Genomic DNA, 21,517 nt, shown 5'->3' with positions numbered 1-21,517 from the left:
ACTTAGTTGGGAATTCACTCATTTCTATTTTGTGTAAAATGTTACACGTAAGTTTTTCTTTTTTTAAAAAAAAATCATTTTTATTGATTTTCCAATAAAAAGCATCCACCTAATATATCCAATCATAATACTTCAATTAAAATAAAAAAACTAAAATAAAAAGATCAAATTATAGTCCAAATTGTATTTATTAATTTTTCGGAGCTCCCCATGGTCTGGAAGTTTTTCTACTGCAGAAGGCAGGTCTTTCTGCTGCCTGCGGTTGCCTTAAGGGCTGAGCTCATAATTTTTGTTTTCGACAACTGTTGTGGCATTTCCCCAGTAGCAGCATCTCCTACAGCCAACGTTCAGGAATGTTTTAACAAACCAGAAATAAGGGAAGGTATAAGCAGCACCTGGCATGTCACACAGCAGCCAGCTTACAAACATGCCTGGCAGTATTTTGGGCTGTTTTATACTCACCCCAAGGCTCTCTTGTTCTGCTGACATAACTGTAGGCTTGGTGTCCTGTGTCTTGTATTTTTAAAAACTGCTGCTGAGTATTTTATTTCAGGGTTAGGCCTTTTGCCATTATCTTTTTTAACAACCAAATCATGGCACTTATTATATCTGCCTAGAAAAGTTTTGGATAAAACTGTAGCGGCCAGTTCTATTACAAGGAAAAGAGCTAAGCTGGATATCATCATTTTATGACTATTTCTTTTCATTACCCCTTAGTTGACAGATATTTATTTATTTGCTTCAGCATTTTAGGTTGTATCTTCAGTGGCACTGCTAAATACAGTGGTACCTCGGGTTAAGTACTTAATTTGTTCCGGAGGTCCGTTCTTAACCTGAAACTGTTCTTAACCTGAAGCACCACTTTAGCTAATGGGGCCTCCTGCTGCTGCCGTGCCACTGGAACCCAATTTCTGTTCTTATCCTGAAGCAAAGTTCTTAACCTGAAGCACTATTTCTGGGTTAGCGGAGTCTGTAATTTGAAGCGTATGTAACCTGAAGCGTATGTAACCCGAGGTACCACTGTAATACAGAAACAGCCATCACTTTTGAGTACCATTTCTGCCCTGCCCACAGTGGTGGTGCTCCTCTTTGCTTTGTGTTGAATTTTCACAGAGCCGTGAAAATATGTTCAGGCTGCTAAATGCACCTTAACATAGTGCAAAGCCAAACTTTTATTTTTAATCAGGTGTTAAATAAGCCCAGTTATTTCCAGAAGATCAATGCTACGTCTTCAAGAAACTTCTTAGAAGTTTTATTTCATTCAAGTTCCCTTGCAATTCAAGTTTCCAGCTCTCAAGAGGTTAGTGTGCTATTAAAACACATGAAAAGCAAAGGGCGAGTAAAAAGCAGCCCCAAATCATTGCTTTTCCAATCCCATAAAACAACAAAAGTCAGGAATAAAATAGCATAAGGAAATTTTATTTTGAAAATATGGCAAGAGTCTAAGGCACTTCAAACATTAAAATGCACATGACTGAAGTGAACATGACAGAGAAATAGCTTTCCATATATACGTGCCCAGAACTACATTTGATTTCATTAGAGATGAACATATCATCCAATATATCTCAGGGATCATGTATATAACAGTTAATAAAATCTAGTTAACAATCGTGTAATGTATTATTTTAATTACAATGGAATAAAAAGTGTCAAAAATACTGACTTAATATTTGATATAAAAGCTATACAAATCGGCAGCAACAGTTTATTTAGCAAGTTTCAGACCCATCTTCCACTGTTAAGCCATCAACCCACCAGCTGAGATTCCAAGGAGCTGACAACATAATCAATTGCCACTTTTTTTAAAATAAGCATGAACACACTCAAAACCGTTTTGGAATGACATTTATAATAAAAGAGTTCTTGCCAACAATTCCAACATTAGCAAATATAAATATCTGTAAAGAACATACCTTAAAAAAAGCTAACAAGATTTGTCCAGAGGTGCATTAAGGGGGAGTACAGTCATAACTGAACAGATAGCTTAAAAACTGTACGCAAAGTAACAGAAGATATATTCTGCAGCAAAAACATCATACCATTTCCTAGAGGCTGAAAATGTGGGCTCTAGGAAGACTCAAAGGGCTACAGATGCCACACAAAGGCTGCATGAAAATACCGTATTTTTCTGGGTATAACACGCCCCCGTGTATAAGAAGCCTCCTATTTTTGGGGACTCCTAATTAAGAAAATGGTTGTTGACCTTTTTTTTTGGAGAGGATTTCCCATAGTTGTTAAGGTTTTTTTTTGGGGGGGGTAGCCCAAAGTTGTTGAGCAACCTATCACACGTCGCCCTGATGCACTATCCATGTATAAGACACCCCCAAATTTTTAACATACTTTTTGAATAATAAAAAAGAGCTCGTCTTATAACCAGAAAAGTATGGTAGCTGCGGCAATTATCCCGCTAACAACGTCCTTTGTGTCCAGCAACTTGCCCTGTCATCAGATACTTCCTTATACCTCACTGTAAACCTGTAAGATCCTGCACTGGCATGGGGAAGTCTGCCCAGTCCATGTGGTGAGCAGGCACACACGCATGACCATGGTCACGCTATGTACATGGATCCTAGGCGACTTTGTTAGGAAAGGTGCTATCCCGACTTTTCTTCCTGTTGACCCTTCTTTGTCTTTAGCTCTCTCTAGGCGTTTGCTTTCAGTTTGCTGGTGAGCTCAGGCACAAGACGATTACATTCAATATCTGTCACTGTAAAACAGTAACCGCTAGCAGCTTGGGAGAGGTGACATGAGAGTTTACAGATACATGTGCATTAGCAATCAAATGTGCCTCTATGTGTAGGACCAGGAGATGGCTTTCTTCCAAGCCTCGGGGTGCCCTAGAAAAGAAAAAGGAGACGGCTGTTAAAGACAGGAAATAATTAAGGTGGCCGTAGAAAGCCACTGACCCTAGTTTAAAGCTTACTGAATACTTTTATTGGCTCAAAGATAGGTGCAGCTCCACCAACATCAGTACAGTTCTGAAGTGTGGGATGTGATACCTAAGTAGCAACATTCCTTGTTTTCCTAGAGTGGACATGTCAGTCAAGTACGACGTTCCTTGTTTTCCTAGAGTGGACATGTAGGGGAATGTTTGGTCCAGCCAGTCGAAAACTTCCTGTTTCCTCCTGGCTGGGACATCCTTCCTTTGCATGTAACTAGAGGTGGGCGTGGCCTTACCTGTCCAGGTAACAAAAAGGACAAGGCACACAGCACTCTTTCTCTCTTTGACTTCCTCCGTCGTTGGAGCAGCTTTTTAGCTAGAGCCAACAGAGGACACTGGGATTATCCCCATATGGAATAGATCCACATGTATATACTTTGTAACTAAGTCTGCCTTCAGGGATCCAACTGTGAACTGAATGTGAGTAAATTTCTTTTATATACTTTACACAATATTGTGGCGTGTTTATTCTTTTAAGAGGGATATAAGGGAACTTACCAGGAACCTAATAGTGAGAGGCTTACACAAGCCTGCAACCAGCTGTCTGCTGTGCATGTAAAAAGGGGAATGTAACTCTGTTAAGTAAAGGAACTTGCTAGCGCAAGTTAGGAAAGATATTAATAAACAATATAGCCTCTCCTGTCTCCCTGAACATTCCCACATGAAGCAGCGAAAGAACATGGCTTTCATGAGGCAGTGGCCACAGGACATCGTTTTTCAATTGCAGCCATCATAGCAGATAGAAAGAAAAACAGCAAGAAACAGGAACAGTGGTGAATTTCTATAGCAAAAAAAGGAGTATGAGTACCCTGGATCGGGAAAGTGACACAACCTCCACCATGGAGTCAAGACTACCCAACACTGGAGGTGGGTGTGGGGATGTTAAGTATAACTGGTTTAATTCACTCAGAAATGGGAAAATGTCTGAGTATTAATGAAGGTTTAAAAAGGAAAATGGCTAAATGTTTATTGGCAACACTGGCTTTCTAAGTGGTTCCTGGGCTTCTTAATGGGTTGATAATTAGCTAACTGTTGTTTTCTGCTAGCTCTAAACTGAATGTAACATTTGATCAGGTGACAAAGATATTGAGTTGCAAACGCGCCATCTTGTAAGAGTGGTGGCCGTTTTCTTTCTCCCAAACTCTGTGGAGTGAGGATGTAAATGAAGCTCTGCATTTAAACAGCCTAAGGCAGGCTGCAGGGAGAGACAGACCTCTGCTTCTAGGTCTGTTTGGATTATTTCACATTTTCTAAGATGCTGAGCCTGTGCTGGACAGAACAAGACACTGTATGGATATTTTGGATGTATCATTTGAAGTTTTTGTTATGCTTTGAAGAAAGTTCTGCAAGTAAAAGTTGGAATAGTATCTAATGGGCCTAGACAATGATTTCTTCCAAAAGGAGTGAGTTCTTATGCTTCCAATTGCTTCAAACTGCACAATATATTAGTACCTGCAATGGGGCACACCTTTCTCATCAGTATATCTTTTAATAATGATCTTGTTCCAGCAACCATGGCAGATAAATTCCAACCATCACAAGAAGAAGAAAAATACTGAAATGAAGAATAGCAGCTACAGTGACACCAAGCAGAAGGTGAAAGGGGAGAGACATACCAAGATCACTACTGGTTAAGTTTCTAAACTTTGAGAGTCGGCACTGACTTGGACGAAGACCCAAAAATTCTCTTGCCAACTCTGACCACATAAACCAAAGAATTATGTGTGGAATGTAACCATGTAACTCACCGGGGACTGTGTTTTGGAAAAGTTCACGTGAGCATAGAGAAGAACAGCTATATCCTTGTGCCCTGCCTCAAGGGCTATCGAAAGTGCCGTACTGCCATCCTTAAAAAAGAGAGCGAGAGAGAAATAATGTGCATATGTCCATCTAGAACTTCCTTAAAAGTGCAACAGCCTTTGAATGTTGAAAGAGAGCAAAATGCAAGTCCTGTCATTCAGCCAGCCCAAACCATATAGAGTAAGTTTCAAAAACATTTATTATAATTGGCAAGATTTGTGTTTCTGTTTTGTGAGGCAATGCAATGGTCAGGGGGTCTTCTCAACGAGGGAGTAGAATTATTACAAGAACACCAGGACCACAAGAACACCAAGTAATTTGGTGACCATTTTAGGAAGCTGAACATTATATTGCCCAAACAAAGAGAAATGGGGTGATAAAATGTTCATCAAATCTTAGAATTGGCTGTGATAGTTCCAGTTAAATTAACCACATTCTTAAATTTCAGACACTCCCAGAGGGCAGGTTTCTCTTTACGACTTTCCTACATGTGTAATCTTGAGACAAAAACAAAAACCCCCACAGTTGTCAGAATTACAGGGTGCTATATTGCCTTATAAAGACTTCAAGATATAATGGTTGCAATTTCAGACACAGCCAGAGGTGCCAGCTTGCAAAGGCGATGGAGGGGGGTCGACTCCAGGGTGTTGGGGTGGAGCTGAACATGGCGGCAATGCGGCTTCAGTGGCCGGTGGCTCCTCCTCCTCCAGCCGCCACCAGCTGGGGGCTGATTTGACCCTCCTCCCCCTCCACAGCAGGCCTTTGATGGCAACTCACATTATCCTCCAGCGTGCCGTTGCATCCCGGCTGAGCCAGCAGAAGTTTGACTATTTCCACGTGTCCGTGTTCACTAGCGCACATCAAAGCTGTGGAGCCCTCGTCATCCTGGATGTTGACATCTGCGCCACAAGCCAGCAGAGCTTTCACCATATCTATTCGCCCATGGCTCACAGCGAGCATGAGTGCAGTTTGGCCAGCCTGCATGGAGGAGAACAAAAATGATGCATGTTTCCTGGAGCACAGATTAGCATAGTGGAGTCATACCCAGATCAAACTCTGTCCAACTCCTCGAAAGATTCCATCAACAGTGTCTCCGAAACATTTTACACATCACTTGGGAAGAAAGGCGAACTAATGCCAGTGTACTGGAAGAAGCAAAGATCAACACTGTTGAAGCAATGATTCTTCAACATCAACTTCGTTGGACTGGTCATGTTGTGCAGATGCCTGATTCTCGTCGTCCAAAGCAACTATTATATTCCGAACTTATAAATGGAAAGCGTAATGCTGGTGGTCAACAAAAGAGGCTCAAAGACTCTCTCAAGGAAAATTTTTTAAAAATGTAGTATGAACTGCAACAACTGGGAAACACTGGCCTGCGAGTGCTCCAGTTGGAGAACAGCCTTCACCAAAGGTGTCATGGGCTTTGAAGACGCTCGAACTCAGGACGAAAGGGAGAAACACACTAAGTGGAAGGCATGCATGGCAAATCCACACCGTGATCAACCCCTGCCCGGAAACTTGTGTCCCCTCTGTGGAAGGACATGTGGATCCAGAATCGGCCTCCACAGTCACTTACGAACTCACTTTTAAAACCATGTTTATGGAAGACAATCTCACTCAGCTACAAGGGGTCGCCAAAGAAGAAGAAACTCTGTCCGTTATTATACAGTCTAACAAAACAGAATACTGATGTCTATGCATCTATATACCCAGCTAATCCTCCTACAAGTGCCATCTCACCGGGAGGTCTGTTCTGTACAGTGTTAGCACCAGGCCTTTAGTGGGGCAGCATGTCCTCTCCAGAACTCTCTCTTCTTACAATATAACCATCTCTAATAACATCATCATCATCATCATCATCATTTGTACCCCACCCACCTGACTGGGTTGCCCCAGTCACTCTGGGCAGCGTTTCAGCACCTGTTGAAGATGTTCCTTTTTCAACAAGGGAAGATTTTTTTATCCCAGTTGGTATCTGTATTAGATGTGTAATTGTTTTAACTGTTTTTATATGTGCAAACTGATTGAAAGCTGGCTTCGCCCCACTGCAGATGATATTACACCTCTCTTCATTCTAAGTTACTGTAATAGATTCAGGTCTAAGGGAAGATGTTGACTGTGTGTGTATATTATTTATTTATTTAGGACCTTTGTCCTACGAGGCAACTCAAAGTGACTTCACAATAAGATCAAAACGTATCTAAAACTATTGCACACATATAAAAACAGTTAACACAATTGCAGATATAAAAACATCCATGAAGGCTCAACGTGAATAGTAGAAACACAAAAATGCGAAGCACAACACACATGCATGCAGTAATTTACTTATGTTTGCGGGTGGGGGGTAGTAATTTGCATTTAATGCTTGCACCTTTTACCAAAACCCTATTAAAAATGCAAATACATAGATCAAAAGAGGGTCTGGTTGGGATCTGGCATTTTGCATTACTCACAGAATTTACTAGTAATGGGTTAGAATGGGCAGCAACCAGCATTGCACAAGGGGACTCCCACTCCCACTATGGGATTTCCCCTCCCCCCTTGCAGCCCCCCCCTTTGCACCCACCAAAATCTGCTGTGGGGCTACAAAGATAATTGGGTGCACTCTTCGCACCTTGGATCAAATCTATGCTTCCAGGTGCCATAAGAAAGCTGCAGAGATAGCGCAGGATAGTCCGCACCCCGGAAATGATCTCTTTCAGCTTCTGCCTTCTGGAAGAAGGTACAGGGTTATAAGGACTAGGACTAGCCGCCTGAGAAAAAGTTTCTATCCAAATGTGATTTGGGTTTTAAACACATTGTAAGGAGTCTGTATGGGAGTATATTATATTTAAAAATGGGGTATCAGAGTTTATAGGGGGTTAAGCAAGCTGGGATAGCTGGGATAGCAGGCTTGTTGGGTTTTGAATGTCTGATGTGGATTTTTCAATTTCGTTGTTCTGTATGGCACAATGACAATAAAGATTATCGAATCGAATTGAATCAAGAGGGAGGAGAGGAAAGTCCTACTGTAGGAGCAGAAATCTGTTGCCCAGGAAGTCAGGCAGACTCTAGAAGAGTGCCTGGCCAGCAAAATATGCCAGGAAATTGCAGTTTACATAGGGCAGCAAAGCAAAAATAAGAAGTGGTTGTTTTAAGTGATCTAGTGAAGTACCATGGAAAGAAACACTAAGGGGCAGCTTAAGCCTGAACGTCTATCGCTGTGCAATGAAGGCTGAATTCAGCGGCACCAACCTGGCTTGCTTTAGCGTTCACATCCCCACAGGCAAAGAGCTCTTCCACTATTCTCATTTCTTTCTCCGCGTCTACAGCTGCAAGAGCAGCCAGCATAATGGGGGTGTAGCCAGCCTTGTTCTGGTGATTTACATTGCAGACATCTGCAGAGGAGAAGAAGAGACCGTCTCTTGAGAAAGTTGGATGCAACTGTACAAAAGAACTGAATCGTCTGTTACTAGAGCAGCCCTTTTGGAAGTTCAGCAATTGCTTACATAATGAAGATGATTCAGAAGGACTTCCAAAGGAGGCAAGTGTGGTTCTTGAGCCAAGTAAAGCAAACAACTCTCATTATTGTATGCTTTATAGGAGAGAGAGGGCACAAAGCCACATTTCATGCGACTGCTAAGGCAGTTAGCTTGAAGGCAATTGTTCAAAAATTCTATGAACAGAACTGCAGGCGGACAGTACCAGCTTCTGCCAGAGTTTCAGGTATGCAGGGATAAAGCTTCGGATTTACGACAGGAAACATCACACAAAACAGTGAAATAGTGGCCGAAATATATAAAAGTGTCTGCACCGTTCCCCCTGCAACTTTACACCATTAAGCCATTAAGGAACACTTTTTTACATTTCCAAAGCTTTCAGACATGACTTGCCGGTTAAATGGCTTTCTTCACTGAACAGCATTTGTGTGGCTTCAAATGCGTTCAGGTCCCCTGAGCAACTGCCAAAAGCAAGGAAGCAAATTCCTAGCGTCAAGGAAGCTACTGCTTTTGTTCAGGCCTAGCACACCAGTTTATTATCTTTGCCCAAGAGTCTCTAAAAGGAGCTCCGAAGGCCTTCAAACTTGCTAGCTAAGAAGTCTTGGATGTACTGATTCGAATTAAAAAAAAAAATGTGGACAGACAGATTGCATGTATTTCTGTAAGATGACTAGTCACACAAACTTGAAATTTATTGGCTGCTGTTTCCAAGATAAATATTCACATGCGACATTGCGACAAGAATAGACACTGAAGCAAAAAGCATGCATTCTCTGAAGTCATAGCAGCAGATTAAGCCAATATTTGTAGAGAACTGTAAACTACAGTTTTAAGCCAGTTTCCACTGCAGAGAATATTCTTTAAAAGGTGCAGTTTTCAGTAAACATTTAAATGGAAACATTCAAATGCAAACAGTTAAAAATTAAAAAATCTAATTAACCTTGAGGTTACAAAATAATCATACACTATATACACTATATTAAAGCAATCCAAATTTTAATTCAATAGGCCTCTTGCCTCTGAAACTTCCAGGACTCCACAGGTTCAAATATATGGGAAATTATCCCTCAAAGATTCAAATATGGGAAATTATCCCTCAAAGAGTGTTGTAGAAACTTTTGATTTCAGAACTTCCCAACTAAGACACCAGGTGTTCATCAGCATCCAGTTCTGGCAAGTTGTCTTATAAGGCAACCTGGTCTCAGCTGTTCATATCATTACAAGCTCATTTAATTGTATGCAGAATGATGAAAGGCAGTTTTCAATTGCAGCCCTTATTGAAGCAACATTCATCCACTAATGAGAGCTCTAGTAACCTAGGTCTGAACTGGAAGGAAGGGACAGGTGGCTTCAGGAGGTGGTTATCTGCACCTGCTTGCTGGGAATTAAGATGCTAGAGATCAGTCGTGCTTAAGGAGTGGTGGCACAAATTATAGAAATATTAAATGCTGATGTTGTGTTGCACCGTCACGTCCCAGGACTTTTATCTGACATTCTGCTGGAGAGGGACCCAGTGCTCTGCACGGAGATCACACAAACATTTCAGAACAGCCAACTTACTTGCATCTAAAAGCAGCTTCACAATTTCAAAGTTCGAGTGGGAGACGCTGTAATGGAGAGCTGTGTTGCCATTGCCATCCGCCATGTTGATGATATATCTGAGGACTGCAGGAGAAACCTCCAGAAAAGCAGCGATGTAGTCTCCAACCATTGCAGGAACAGCCGACTTTTGGCTGGATACACGAAACCACTCATGCTGGATGGTGTTTAAACAAAATCTCTGCCAAAGACACACATTTTTTTTTTCAAAGGGATGCCTGTAGTTGCAAGCAGTTTCTTTCCAGTACTGAAATTACAGGAAAAGTAGCCTTCTCCTTTAAATCAAAAGTTGGCAAAAATTCGTAGGCCACCACATTATTATTATTATTATTATTATTATTATTATTATTATTATTATTATTAACAACTCTTTTCTGGCTTCTATAATAATAATAATAATAATAATAATAATAATAATAATAATAATTTATTATTTATACCCCGCCCATCTGGCTGGGCTTCCCCAGCCACTCTGGGCGGCTTCCAAAAAAAAATATTAAAATACTGTACTACATCAAACATTAAAAGCCTCCCTAAACAGGGCTGCCTTCAGATGTCTTCTAAAAGTCTGGTAGTTGTTGTTCTCTTTGACATCTGGTGGGAGGGCGTTCCACAGGGAGGGCGCCACTACCAAGAAGGCCCTCTGCCTGGTTCCCTGTAACTTGGCTTCTTGCAGTGAGGGAACTACCAGAAGGCCCTCGGTGCTGGACCTCAGTGTCCGGGTAGAACGATGGGGGTAGTATTTTTGCCACACAAAGCACAAAGTCTGCTTTAACAGGGCTTGACTTTTACCTGCCTCCTGCAACTATTTGAAATAAGTATGTTCATGGATATTCGGATAAAGAGAGTGTTTTGGTGGTTGACAAAAAAGCATGGAAAACCGTGAATGCGTGCAAGGAGCCTCCTCCTCTCTTGTCAAGAAAAGAGAACCAGCCTTGGTGAGATTCACCTCCCCCTGATCATTAACATTTATGCAGCATTTGAGAACAGCCCCATTTGCCCATAATCTGAAATTCTTAAATTGTGAGGATACTTGGGTTTGCTTTTCTTTTTTAACACTGCATTGTTTTTATTGGTGCTAAAAGCAGGACCAGGGCAATAGACAACCACAGGCCATACGTCTCTAGGGTGTGCTCAACTGCTTCAGCAGAATCTGGTCCCCATGGACAAAAGCCATACTTTTAACATAGGATGGAGCAGAAGCTCTAGTGTGAAATATGAACTAATATTGTGTGATACAGAAGAAAGGGAGCCAGCAGGGCAGATCTGCGACTGGTGTGTCCTTTAACTCAGAAAATCTGGCTCTTGAGTCAGGATTGACATAAATTGAGCTTTATTGGCTATGAGCCCTCCAGAAATACTAATTATCTCTAAGGTGGCATTTGCATACATGTTCATCTGTGTGTATACACTCAACATAGTTTTTCACTAAAATGATGCCAAAAACCAGGAGTCGGCAAACGAAGGCCCACAGGCCAGATCAGGCCCAATTGCCTTCAGGATCCAGCCCGCGGATTGGCGTGGGGATTCTGTTGGTTCAGACTGCGCCATTCCATCCCCCCCCCACACTGCAGGAGCACCTCCTCCCTCCCTCCCAGTATATCTGAAGGAGCGTCTCCACCCCCATCGTTCTGCCTGGACACTGAGGTCCAGCTCCGAGGGCCTTTTGGCGGTTCCCTCCCTGCGAGAAGTGAGGTTACAGGGAACCAGGCAGAAGGCCTTCTCGGTGGTGGTACCCACCCTGTGGAACACCCACCCTTCAGAGGAGGCTGAAGCCAGGAGGGCAAGAGGGATCGGTGCGAACCAATCCCACTTGCTCTCCTGGCTTCAGGGGTAGCCCCGCAAAGCCTCCTGAGCGAAGGTGGAGGAGCGTTCCCTCTTAGTTCAGCATGCTTTGCGTTCCTTTCTTATTTCTTGTTTTCCTCCCCTAAAAACTAGGTGCGTCTTATGGTCCGTATTTGGGGACACCTGAGGCTGAAGGGCAAGTATTGGCCCATTGGCTTTGATCTGCTCGTCTGCGTGGCACAGAGCATATACTTCAGCCCAACTTAAAAAATGGAGAGATGGAAAGAATTTCTTCCTGTGTTTGGCTAGAGTTGGAGTACATTCCACATTGGAACACAAACTTTATACTTTCATAATCAAGAGGAATGCAAACTTCCTATCCTGTGTACTTTCCCAAAAGTGTTAGGGCTGCCAAGATCAGAAGCATGACTAAGTGAATGGTAGTTCTGCTTTCAGCAGCTTGAGGATGCTTCATGGGGCTTTAAAACAAGCCTTTTAAAAAATGCTTTCCTTCTATTAATAGCTGCATTAACTAGCGGCACAATGATGTTTGGGAAGGTAAGTGGGCTGAAGTCTTTTTGGATGGGACTGAAATTAGATTCAAGCCTCCATCACTCTTATTAAAGGGAAGGAATGCTTGGGGTTCAGCATGCCTGGTCATTTTGGCACACAAATGTGGCTACCTTCATTCTACCATGGTCCCTCGAGTGTCCACAGTAGTTTAGCAGGTCTACTTCTTCAGTACAGTGGTACCTCGGGTTACATACGCTTCAGGTTACATACGCTTCAGGTTACAGACTCCGCTAACCCAGAAATAGTGCTCCGGAATGAAATAAGTACTTAACCCGAGGTACCACTGTATCTGAAGAAGTGTGCATGCACACGAAAGCTCATACCAATAACAAACTTAGTTGGTCTCTAAGGAGCTACTGGAAGGAATTTTTTTATTTTGCTTCGACTACGGCAGACCAACACGGCTACCTACCTGTAACCAGGTCTACACGGATAGCTTTGCTGCAGGAAGCAGGAAATGCAACCTGCTATTTCCAGGGAAATTTCCCTTTTATGGGCCTTGCTATTTTTTGCTTCATCCAAGCAGGATCTGGCAAACTACAGCAACCAGGCAGTGATGTCTTGACATATAGACAGCTCTATGAAACACGTAGCTAACCACTTCTCTTAGGCAACTCAGATTTTAATGTGGCAAGTAATGAGAGCATATAGGATTTTCAAATGGCACTGGACTTACTATCTCTTTGCTGAGCATAGCCTTTGGATCATCGGTGCTGCCTTTAAGAAGATGGCAGGCAGAAAGCATCTTTTCACTCAATTCATATCTGAAGGAGGGGGGGAAAGAAGTTAAGTTTAGACGACACACTTTCTGGCATTTGTGTTTGGGGTAGGGGGGATGAAGAAATAGGATGCTCTTTATCAACCGCTGCAATTTGGAATTTTTTAGGGCAGCAGAAGACAGTGGAGCTACTCTGAGAAAGAAGAACAGTGGCATGAACTGGCTTTATACCAAGGAAGGTGGTAAGATGCATTACACATTTTATTCTAAGCTTCCGAAAAAGTATCCTCAAAGATCAATGCCTAAAATATCTCCCCACCCTCTTAAAGCCCATCCAATTAGTGTAAAGGCCAGTGCTTTTTTTCATATATATATATGTGTGTGTGTGTGTGTGTGTGTGTGTGTGTGTGTGTATATATATATATATATATATATATATATATATATATATATATATATGTATGTACTCTCATTTTCCTACGCATATTGAAATAATGCTCCTCAACGAGGCCAAACTTAGATTCACAAAAGGTTTAGGGGTATGCGTCCCCCTGCGTCCCCCCCAGAAAAAAAGCACTGGTAAAGGCTGTATAGAATCAGCAGTTGTGTACAAAGCCTTCGTACTTGAAAGCCCTTATGCAGCGTCACTGTTTAGAGGACTGAAGGAAAGCAGGTAGATACAGGAGCTATCGTGCAATACTTGTGAAGACCCCTCCAATGCAACAAGAAATCTGGCTGCCTGAACCTATGGATGGCTTGTTCCAATGTATGTTACTTAAGAACATGGGAAGCTGCCTTGTACAGTGGAATCTTGGTTCCCGAATGGCTTAGTTGCCAAACAAATCGGCTCCCAAACGCTGCAAACCCGGAAGTAAGTGTTCCGGTTTGAGAATGTTTTTCCAACGCCGAACGTCCGACGCGACTTGAGTGCAGGAAGCTCATGCAGCCAATCGGAAGCCATGCCTTGGTGTAATGGGAATTGGGGGTTGCTCGTGCGTAAGTTGCCGCCACTCTCGGCGAGGTTGCCTGGAATAACCTTTCCCTGGCTGGACAGCCCTGATTCCGCGTCTGTCTCAGTCACTGGCAGAATCCGTCAGTGGGCGTTTCCTGAACTTCTTCCAACATAAAAGTTCCTTGACGGATAGTCTCCGCCTAGCCTCCCTGCGCGGAAGTCTTCTGCGCAGGGTGGGTGTGGGCAGTGGAGGACCCGTGCTCTCTCCGCTGGTCTCTGGCGAAGAGTCCTGGAGCCATCTCTCTGAAGCCTGCCTCTGCCCGCCTTTCTCCCTGGTGTAACACTGATTTCCTTCCCCGGTCGCTGAGTCCCCTCTTTTCCTGCTAGGACCTTCTCCGGCATCGCTTGGGAGCCCTTCCTCCACTCCTGGCTGCGATGGCAGTTCCCTGACACTTGGTTTTCGAACCGTTTCGGGAGTTGAACGGACCCCCGGATCAGATTAAGTTCGAGAACCAAGGTTCCACTGTACTGAGTCAGACCTTTAGTTCATCTAGTTCAATATTGTCTTCGCTGACTGGCAACAGCTCTCCAGGAACTGAGACAGCCCTACTTGGAGACACCAGGGATCGAACCTGCGACCTTCTGAATGGAAAACAGCTGCTCTACCCTAGAGCCATGGTCAAGCCATGACATATTATGTTACACTGCAAGCATCTCTGACAAGGTGCACTTGAAGTCATTCAGGTCGCCATTGTACAATCGTGCCAGAGACTAATTTGCAAAGGATGTTTGTGTCACAAAGGACAGGATTGTCAATTATACTGGAGCAATATTGTTTCCAGCTTTATGATTCTAAACTGTGCAATACATTTGAATTATGCCATCTAATCAAGCGGTGGATGTTTAATTAATAGTAATGATGCAAACATTATTGAGTGGCATCTGATTAAACGGCACTCATCACTAAATAAATATGCATTGTTTGATGGCTACTGAAATATCAACGTTTGATTTCTGCCATTATTGTGCTACCATTTCTGCCATTTATTTAAGTCTCTTGGCGCCACTCTTAACTCTACGTGTTAGCAATGTTTCCCCCCCAACTCCACAGGAGTTTCATTTTGGCTCTCATTTGCAAACCATATTTCTCGCTTTAGTATATTCATTATGTAAGAAATAATAAAACACATACAGTACTGCCTACAATGCAAACAAATTGTGGGACAGCAACTTAACATTCATAGAGTTTGGGTTTAATAGACCACACTCAGCATATTTCTCAGTCTAGAAAGATTAGTAGACATATCCAGACTTCAGAAGGAGGAATTACACAGGAAACCAAGGAGCCAGCGTTAGAAGAGGAAGAATCTTGCAGCTATGAACACAGTTTTGGATGGAGGCAGCTGTGTAGTCCTCCTATCTGCCCTTTGTCCAATGACGAGGTAGATTAAATATCCTTAAAAATTACATGCTTTTAACAGGTCTATAAAAGAAATTGGAAGGACTTACAAGGGGGCTTGAGGTATCCCTGGTTCACTCTTTCTTTTTATTGTACTGGGGAACAGGTCTTATGGGGAGGGGGAAATAAGAGAGGTACACCTGGTAGAAATTCCAGATACAGCAACTTGAAAATACAGAGAAGTGAAAATAACGCTTTGAAAATTTGGGGAAATATACAAAGAGATTGCAGTGACTGCTGCTCTGAATATTAAGCAATACACAAAGCAGGAATTAGCTTTTGGGTTCCGAAAATAAGTCTTACGTTCAACTTGGCCCCCAAAGCTTAGGCTGTAGACCAATGGTCAGAATTGGGGTCTAGTTTCCCTTAGAGCCAGTGTGGTGTAGTGGTTAAGAGTGGTAGTCTCGAAATCTGGGGAACTGGGTTCACGTCTCCGCTCCTCCACATGCAGCTGCTGGGTGACCTTGGGCCAGTCACACTTCTCTGAAGTCTCTCAGCCCCACTCACCTCACAGAGTGTTTGTTGTGGGGGAGGAAGGGAAAGGAGAATGTTAGCCGCTTTGAGACTCCTTAAAGGAAGTGAAAGGCGAGATATCAAATCCAAACTCTTCTTCTAAACACATGAACATTTTAGAATGCATAAATGGCAACTGTACCTCTCACGGATTTCCACTTTCTCCATCTCCACCTCTTGAACCTCCACTATTTCTTCCACCCTGGCAGACTTAACATCTCCAGTGTTTATCTCCTGCTGTCCTTCCACCGCAAGCAAACTCCCATTCTCTTCAATTTGAGCATATTCGTTCCCGACACACTCATCATCCGACTCAGATGACGAACTCTCTTCTGAACTGGAATCGTCACTCGATGTTGTTTCATACCTACACATGACAAAATTCAGTTGTCTATTGATGCTGCATATAAATTCCTTTCATTTAATAAGCAGCTTATTAAAAATGTCGCTTATTTCATTTCACTTAAGTAGCTGCGAGATTCCAGTTGTTCACAGATTGTATTTATGGAGGAGGAATAAACTATGTCCAGAAAAGTCTGGTGGCTTCTCTCCAAAAGGTTCGAAAGTGAAGATTTGTAGTAAAGCACTGTCTAGTAGAGGAGAAACCAAGCACCAGAATGGTAGGGGCAAACAGACGTTAGTCAAGGCTAACAAAACTACAGTACGGCAACAAATCTAACTGACTGATCCATGCAAATACCGTGTGACCCCACGAAGATTACAACATTTCAGCAATAATAGCTGTTTTGTATACAGTGCCATTTCCAATTGTTGTTGCGAATTGGTCTTGTCAGAAGGCAGAAACGTTGCAGAAAATCCAATTTGTTTTTATGAAAAGGAAGACACGCTGAAAGTGGGCAAGTCTACTAGACACATGGCAAATTGACAGCTGTGTTCAGTTAATCTGAAAGACCATAAAACTGGAAAATTCATGGGCATTTAGTGTAAAAGGCATTAGCCAATGAGAACCCTGCAGACCAGGAAGTGACCAGGCCAAATATGAGGTCGCTGAGTGGGTACTCGCTGGGCGGCAGACTTTGGTGTAAGGCCATGAAAGGAATTTTCTCTCCTGTCACATCCTTAAGTTTGCACTAGCTGTGATCTACTATCAGTAGCACAATATTACGTTGTCCGCTTAATACATTAGAGAAGTTTTGCTACAAGAGAATATAATACTTTTTAATGTCTTAAAATACACAATGCAAGATCCACGCTCCACTTCTCTCCCCTGAAGAGGAGAAGCACAAAGCCTTGAAAGAGTTGAATTTTATTATTTTATTTTAAAAAGGAAAAAGAGAGAAGGCTCATGTAATGGTGTGGAATTGCCAAAATGGAACAGGATATTCTTCTTCCTGACCATAGGGTGCGGGGCACAAATGTCACAGTGGGGAAAAGGAGCAAAGTGCAGCCACATTCTAGGCAGCTCTCATTCCCGACATCATAAAAAGCTAGTTGTGGAAAGCACGGCGCTGTTTGAGGGCTAGAAAAGTGGGGATTTGCATGCAGCGGAAACTGTACACAGCAGAGAAACACATGGAACCCACAAAACAAAGCGGAAGTATTGCATGGAAAGCTAGTCCTTAGGTTGTCATATTGTGAAGTCTCCTTTTGTTTTTATAATGGACATTACAGACGTACCTCAGAAGTCGAATGGAATTTGTTCTGGAAGCCCATTTGACTTCCAAAATGTTTGGAAACCAAGGCACCACTTCCGATTGGCTGCAGGAAGCTCCTGCAGCCAATCGGAAGCTGCAGAACCTACGTTGGATGTTCGGGTTCCAAAAAACATTCACAAACCGGAACACTCTCTTCTGGGTTTGCAGCGTTTGGGAGCCGAAACGTTGTTCGACTTCCGAGGTACGACTGTAGTCAGTTTTGCTTATATGACTTTGAAAAGGAATCAGCTTATTTCAGACCTGGAATTCCTTACCCTCCATTAATACCGACAAACTGCAGGTTCTTCTTCCCATTCTCTTCCTTTTTCCCATCCTTTTTCTTCATGATGGACTTCAACATGCCCTCATTTGCACATACTGGGAGAGAGAGACAGAGAGAGCCACAAGAACTCATTTAAGTACAGCTTTCACATCCCTATGTGTGCTGCTGTTTCAGATCTTAAAGCCAAGCTGCTCTGGTTCACCTACAGATTTAAGATGTACTGGTGTGGTTAAAAGGTAAAGGGACCCCTGACCATTAGGTCCGGTCATGGCCAACTCTGGGGTTGCGGCGCTCATCTCACTTTATTGGCCGAGGGAGCCGGCGTACAGCTTCCGGGTCATGTGGCCAGCATGACTAAGCCGCTTCTGGTGAACCAGAGCAGGGCACGGAAACGCCGTTTACCTTCCCGCTGGAGTGGTACTTATTTATCTACTTGCACTTTGATGTGCTTTCAAACTGCTAGGTTGGCAGGAGCAGGGACCGAGCAATGGGAGCTTACCCTGTTGCGGGGATTCGAACAGCCGACCTTCCGATCGCCAAGCCCTAGGCTCTGTGGTTTAACCCACAGCGCCACTCGCGTCCCACTGGTATGGTTATAAGCACATAAAGTTGTGTCCCAATGAATAATGCACTGGAAATTAGCCCTCCCCTGACCCCTCTTCCCCATGGCCAGCTGCCTCCTCTTCTAGCCTTTGGATTATTTATTTTAAAAAAATATCCGTATACTGCAATTTCACCCCAAAATAAAAAAATTAAGAAAGCAAAGAGGTTTGAAACATTTATAATACAACAAACACCAAACAAAAATTGAAACAGATCACCAGCTAGTTATTACCTAAAACATTTTTCTGAACTGTTTGCAAACATGTAAAAGGGGATTCAAAAGGGATTTAGAAGTATGAGACACAAGTGTTTTTAGAGCTTACTTTGAAATACAGTCGTGCCTTGGAAGTCTGTTCCGGAAGTCCATTCGACTTCCAAAATGTTTGGAAACCAAAGCACGGCTTCTGATTGGCTGCAGGAAGCTCCTGCAGCCAATCGGAAGCACCGTCAGACGTTTGGCTTCCCAAAAAACGTTCAGAAACTGGAACACTCAACTTCCAGTTTTCCATCGTTCGGGAGCCAAAACGTTTAGCAACTAAGCCATTCGAGATCCAAGGTACAACTGTATACATTTCCTTCATGTTGTAAGAGACAGGTGTCACTATATTTGGGTTGCTGAGATATATGCATTGTCTGCAACAATAGAATCGTAGAGTTGTAAGGGACTTGGTGGAATATGTAGCTGCCCCAAACTTTGCATTATCAGCATCCTCCTCTAACCAAATGGGCATGGAGCAAGGGTATAATTCTATTATGAATTACATTTCTCCTGCTTGAATTAATGACATTTTCCCTAAAAGAGTTCCCCTTGAGAGTGGTGCACAAAGAAGCCATAGTGGCCAGAGAGGTTTATTTACAAACTAACAACAGCACACATAACAACAAAGCAAAAAAGAAATAAAGCAATAATAAATAAATTACCATAAAGCCCAGAGGCCAACTGGTCATCTGTAAGATTAATTGGAGACATGGTGCTGTCTTGGGACGGCGAGGCTGTCCGGTCCAGTCCTGCTCCCACTAGGGTGGTCTTCTCCTTGCTTATTGTCCCCATCTCCTGACCCAGTTTCAACACTTGGGAGCTTGAAACTAAATGAGAACTACCAGGGTGGCCACGAGGAACGTGCAACAAATTGTCCGCTGTCGGCAAAGAAAGGAGTGGATTACTGAACCATGAAAGCTTCTGGCTTAATGTTTCTGCTATACAGTGGTCCCTTGGTTCTCAAACGCCTTGGTACTCAAACAACTTGGAACCCAAACACTGCAAACCCAGAAGTAAGTGTTCCAGTTTGCAAACCATTTTTGGAAGCCGAATGTGCTCCGTTTTGAGTGACACACTTCCATTTTGTTATGCTGAGGTGTGTCAGTTTTTGCTATTTATTTTGCGTTTTTGTGGCTCCTTTTTTGTTTTGTTTTCGTGACTGTTCAGCTACTGATGGATTGTGAGACTGCAGTACATTGTTTATTGCTTTCATTTTATGGATCAATGGTCTCGCTAAATAGTAAAATTCATGTTAAATTGCTGTTTTGAGGGTTGCTTTTAAAAGTCTGGAACGGATTTATCCATTTTGCATTACTTTCTATGGGAAAGCGTGCCTTGGTTTTGGAACACTTTGGTTTTGGAAAGGACTTCCAGAACGGATTAAGTTTGAGAACCAAGGTACCACTGTACTCAATTTCTAGTATTTTGTTATATTTGGAAATGCCTCAAATATCCACAATGCACAACAGTTTGCTCCTGTTTGCGCTTGCTTGCCCTCTTCTACATTGAAACCAACTTCTTAAACATGCTCACATTTCACTGGATGCCAAGAATAGACACCTCCCCTCTCTTGCATCCTGGTCACAGAAGCTGTGGCAGTAGTAGTAGTAGCAATAATAATAATAATAATCATATTTCTACCCTGCCCATCTGGCTGGTTTTCCCCAGCCACTCTGGGCAGCTTACAGCATATACTGAAACATAATAAAACAGCAAACATTAAAAACTTCCCAATACAAGGCTGCCTTTAGATGTCTTCTAAAAGTTGTGCAATTCTTTATCTCCTTGACATCTGATGGGAGGGCGTTCCACAGGGTGAGCGCCACTACCAAGAAGGCCCTCTGCCTGGTTCCCTGTAAATAAGTCCAGTGAAATATCTTCAAATGTTATCTGTAAAACAATTTGAACATATTGAAGATATTTCACTGGACTTATTTAATTTTTTAAAAAATTACCATCTTGCTTTTCTTTCCAGAATTCAAGGACATCAGTTTTTACTTGTATAAAAAGGTGCTGCTGTTCAATGACCACACGCAAAAAGTTAATAATAAACAGTCCCTCCCATACGGTAAATCTAACATCTGGAAATGAAGCTGGTTACTTCTATATCTCACACCTCTATCCTCCAGAGAAAAAGATGCTCTTGGACTTTCTGCAACAAGGTAGCTGCCAAAATAGGGGGTGGAGTATTCATTTATTTTATTTAAAGAGTGCTTACAAAGCGAGACATAAAATGTAGCATTTTTTTTTAAAGAGACAATGGCCCTTCAGCATATTGAGAATAAATTATTTCTAGTTTCTTCCAATAAACGTGGAGTCTTTGTGGAACACCATGTAAAGCTAAGCTTTGAAAGCCGACTGATTCATGACAGCAAAATGCATCCAATGAAATGTGGAAGGATACAAATTCCAAGTTTTAAGAGCTCTTCCTGGAAGATGCTGCAGGCAGCTGGGAGAAGCTGGAATGGGCCTCTGCCTTGTTGTTCTCCCTCACCCCCAAGAAATGGCCCAGTAAAATCCAGCGTCTTTCAAAATGTGCTTTTCCTTCTGGGAAACTGTGATGATTTTTGTTTTTCTTATTATTATCCTGGTACATCTCCTATACGCACATTAAACAACTGCAAATATTTAACAAGATGTTTCCATTGTGGCTGCTTCCAAGAAGGAAAGAGGGGGGAAACGTTTTGAAAGATACGGGACTGTTGTTGCCAAACAAGGCTAACTCTCAAAGGCTACATGAGACTTGGTCTGACACATGGAACTACTATGACTTAACGCATTAAGAGACTGGGCTGCCATTCATTTTAAGGCCTCTAAATATTTTAAGCTTGAGGTCTGTGCGGAAAATATTTTCTTTAAAAAAACAAGTAGCAATGTAGCTCTCAATAG

At 42.6% G+C, this 21,517-nt stretch overlaps 1 protein-coding gene across 3 annotated transcripts in view; it reads right to left on the bottom strand.

Annotated features, from left to right (window-relative positions):
* Positions 1-1,398: 1,398 nt before the first annotated feature.
* The window catches only part of KANK1 (KN motif and ankyrin repeat domains 1), a 127,208-nt gene continuing 107,089 nt past the window's right edge, over positions 1,399-21,517 (bottom strand). For all 3 annotated transcript variants that reach the window (XM_053371166.1, XM_053371165.1, XM_053371164.1), the window contains 9 exons: positions 19,291-19,506; positions 17,759-17,861; positions 15,971-16,195; positions 12,863-12,950; positions 9,790-10,009; positions 7,985-8,127; positions 5,522-5,722; positions 4,693-4,791; positions 1,399-2,840 (listed from right to left, as the gene is read on the bottom strand). In XM_053371166.1, coding sequence (XP_053227141.1) covers positions 2,775-2,840; positions 4,693-4,791; positions 5,522-5,722; positions 7,985-8,127; positions 9,790-10,009; positions 12,863-12,950; positions 15,971-16,195; positions 17,759-17,861; positions 19,291-19,506 — 1,361 coding nt within the window. In that variant the 3' untranslated portion in view covers positions 1,399-2,774. The remainder of the gene's footprint in view (positions 2,841-4,692; positions 4,792-5,521; positions 5,723-7,984; positions 8,128-9,789; positions 10,010-12,862; positions 12,951-15,970; positions 16,196-17,758; positions 17,862-19,290; positions 19,507-21,517) is intronic.

Source organism: Podarcis raffonei, chromosome 17 (genome assembly GCF_027172205.1).
Source record: "Podarcis raffonei isolate rPodRaf1 chromosome 17, rPodRaf1.pri, whole genome shotgun sequence".
NCBI lineage: Eukaryota > Metazoa > Chordata > Lepidosauria > Squamata > Lacertidae > Podarcis > Podarcis raffonei.
The sequence above is the reverse complement of the archived record's forward strand: the minus strand, read 5'-3'. Positions and strand labels throughout refer to the sequence as shown.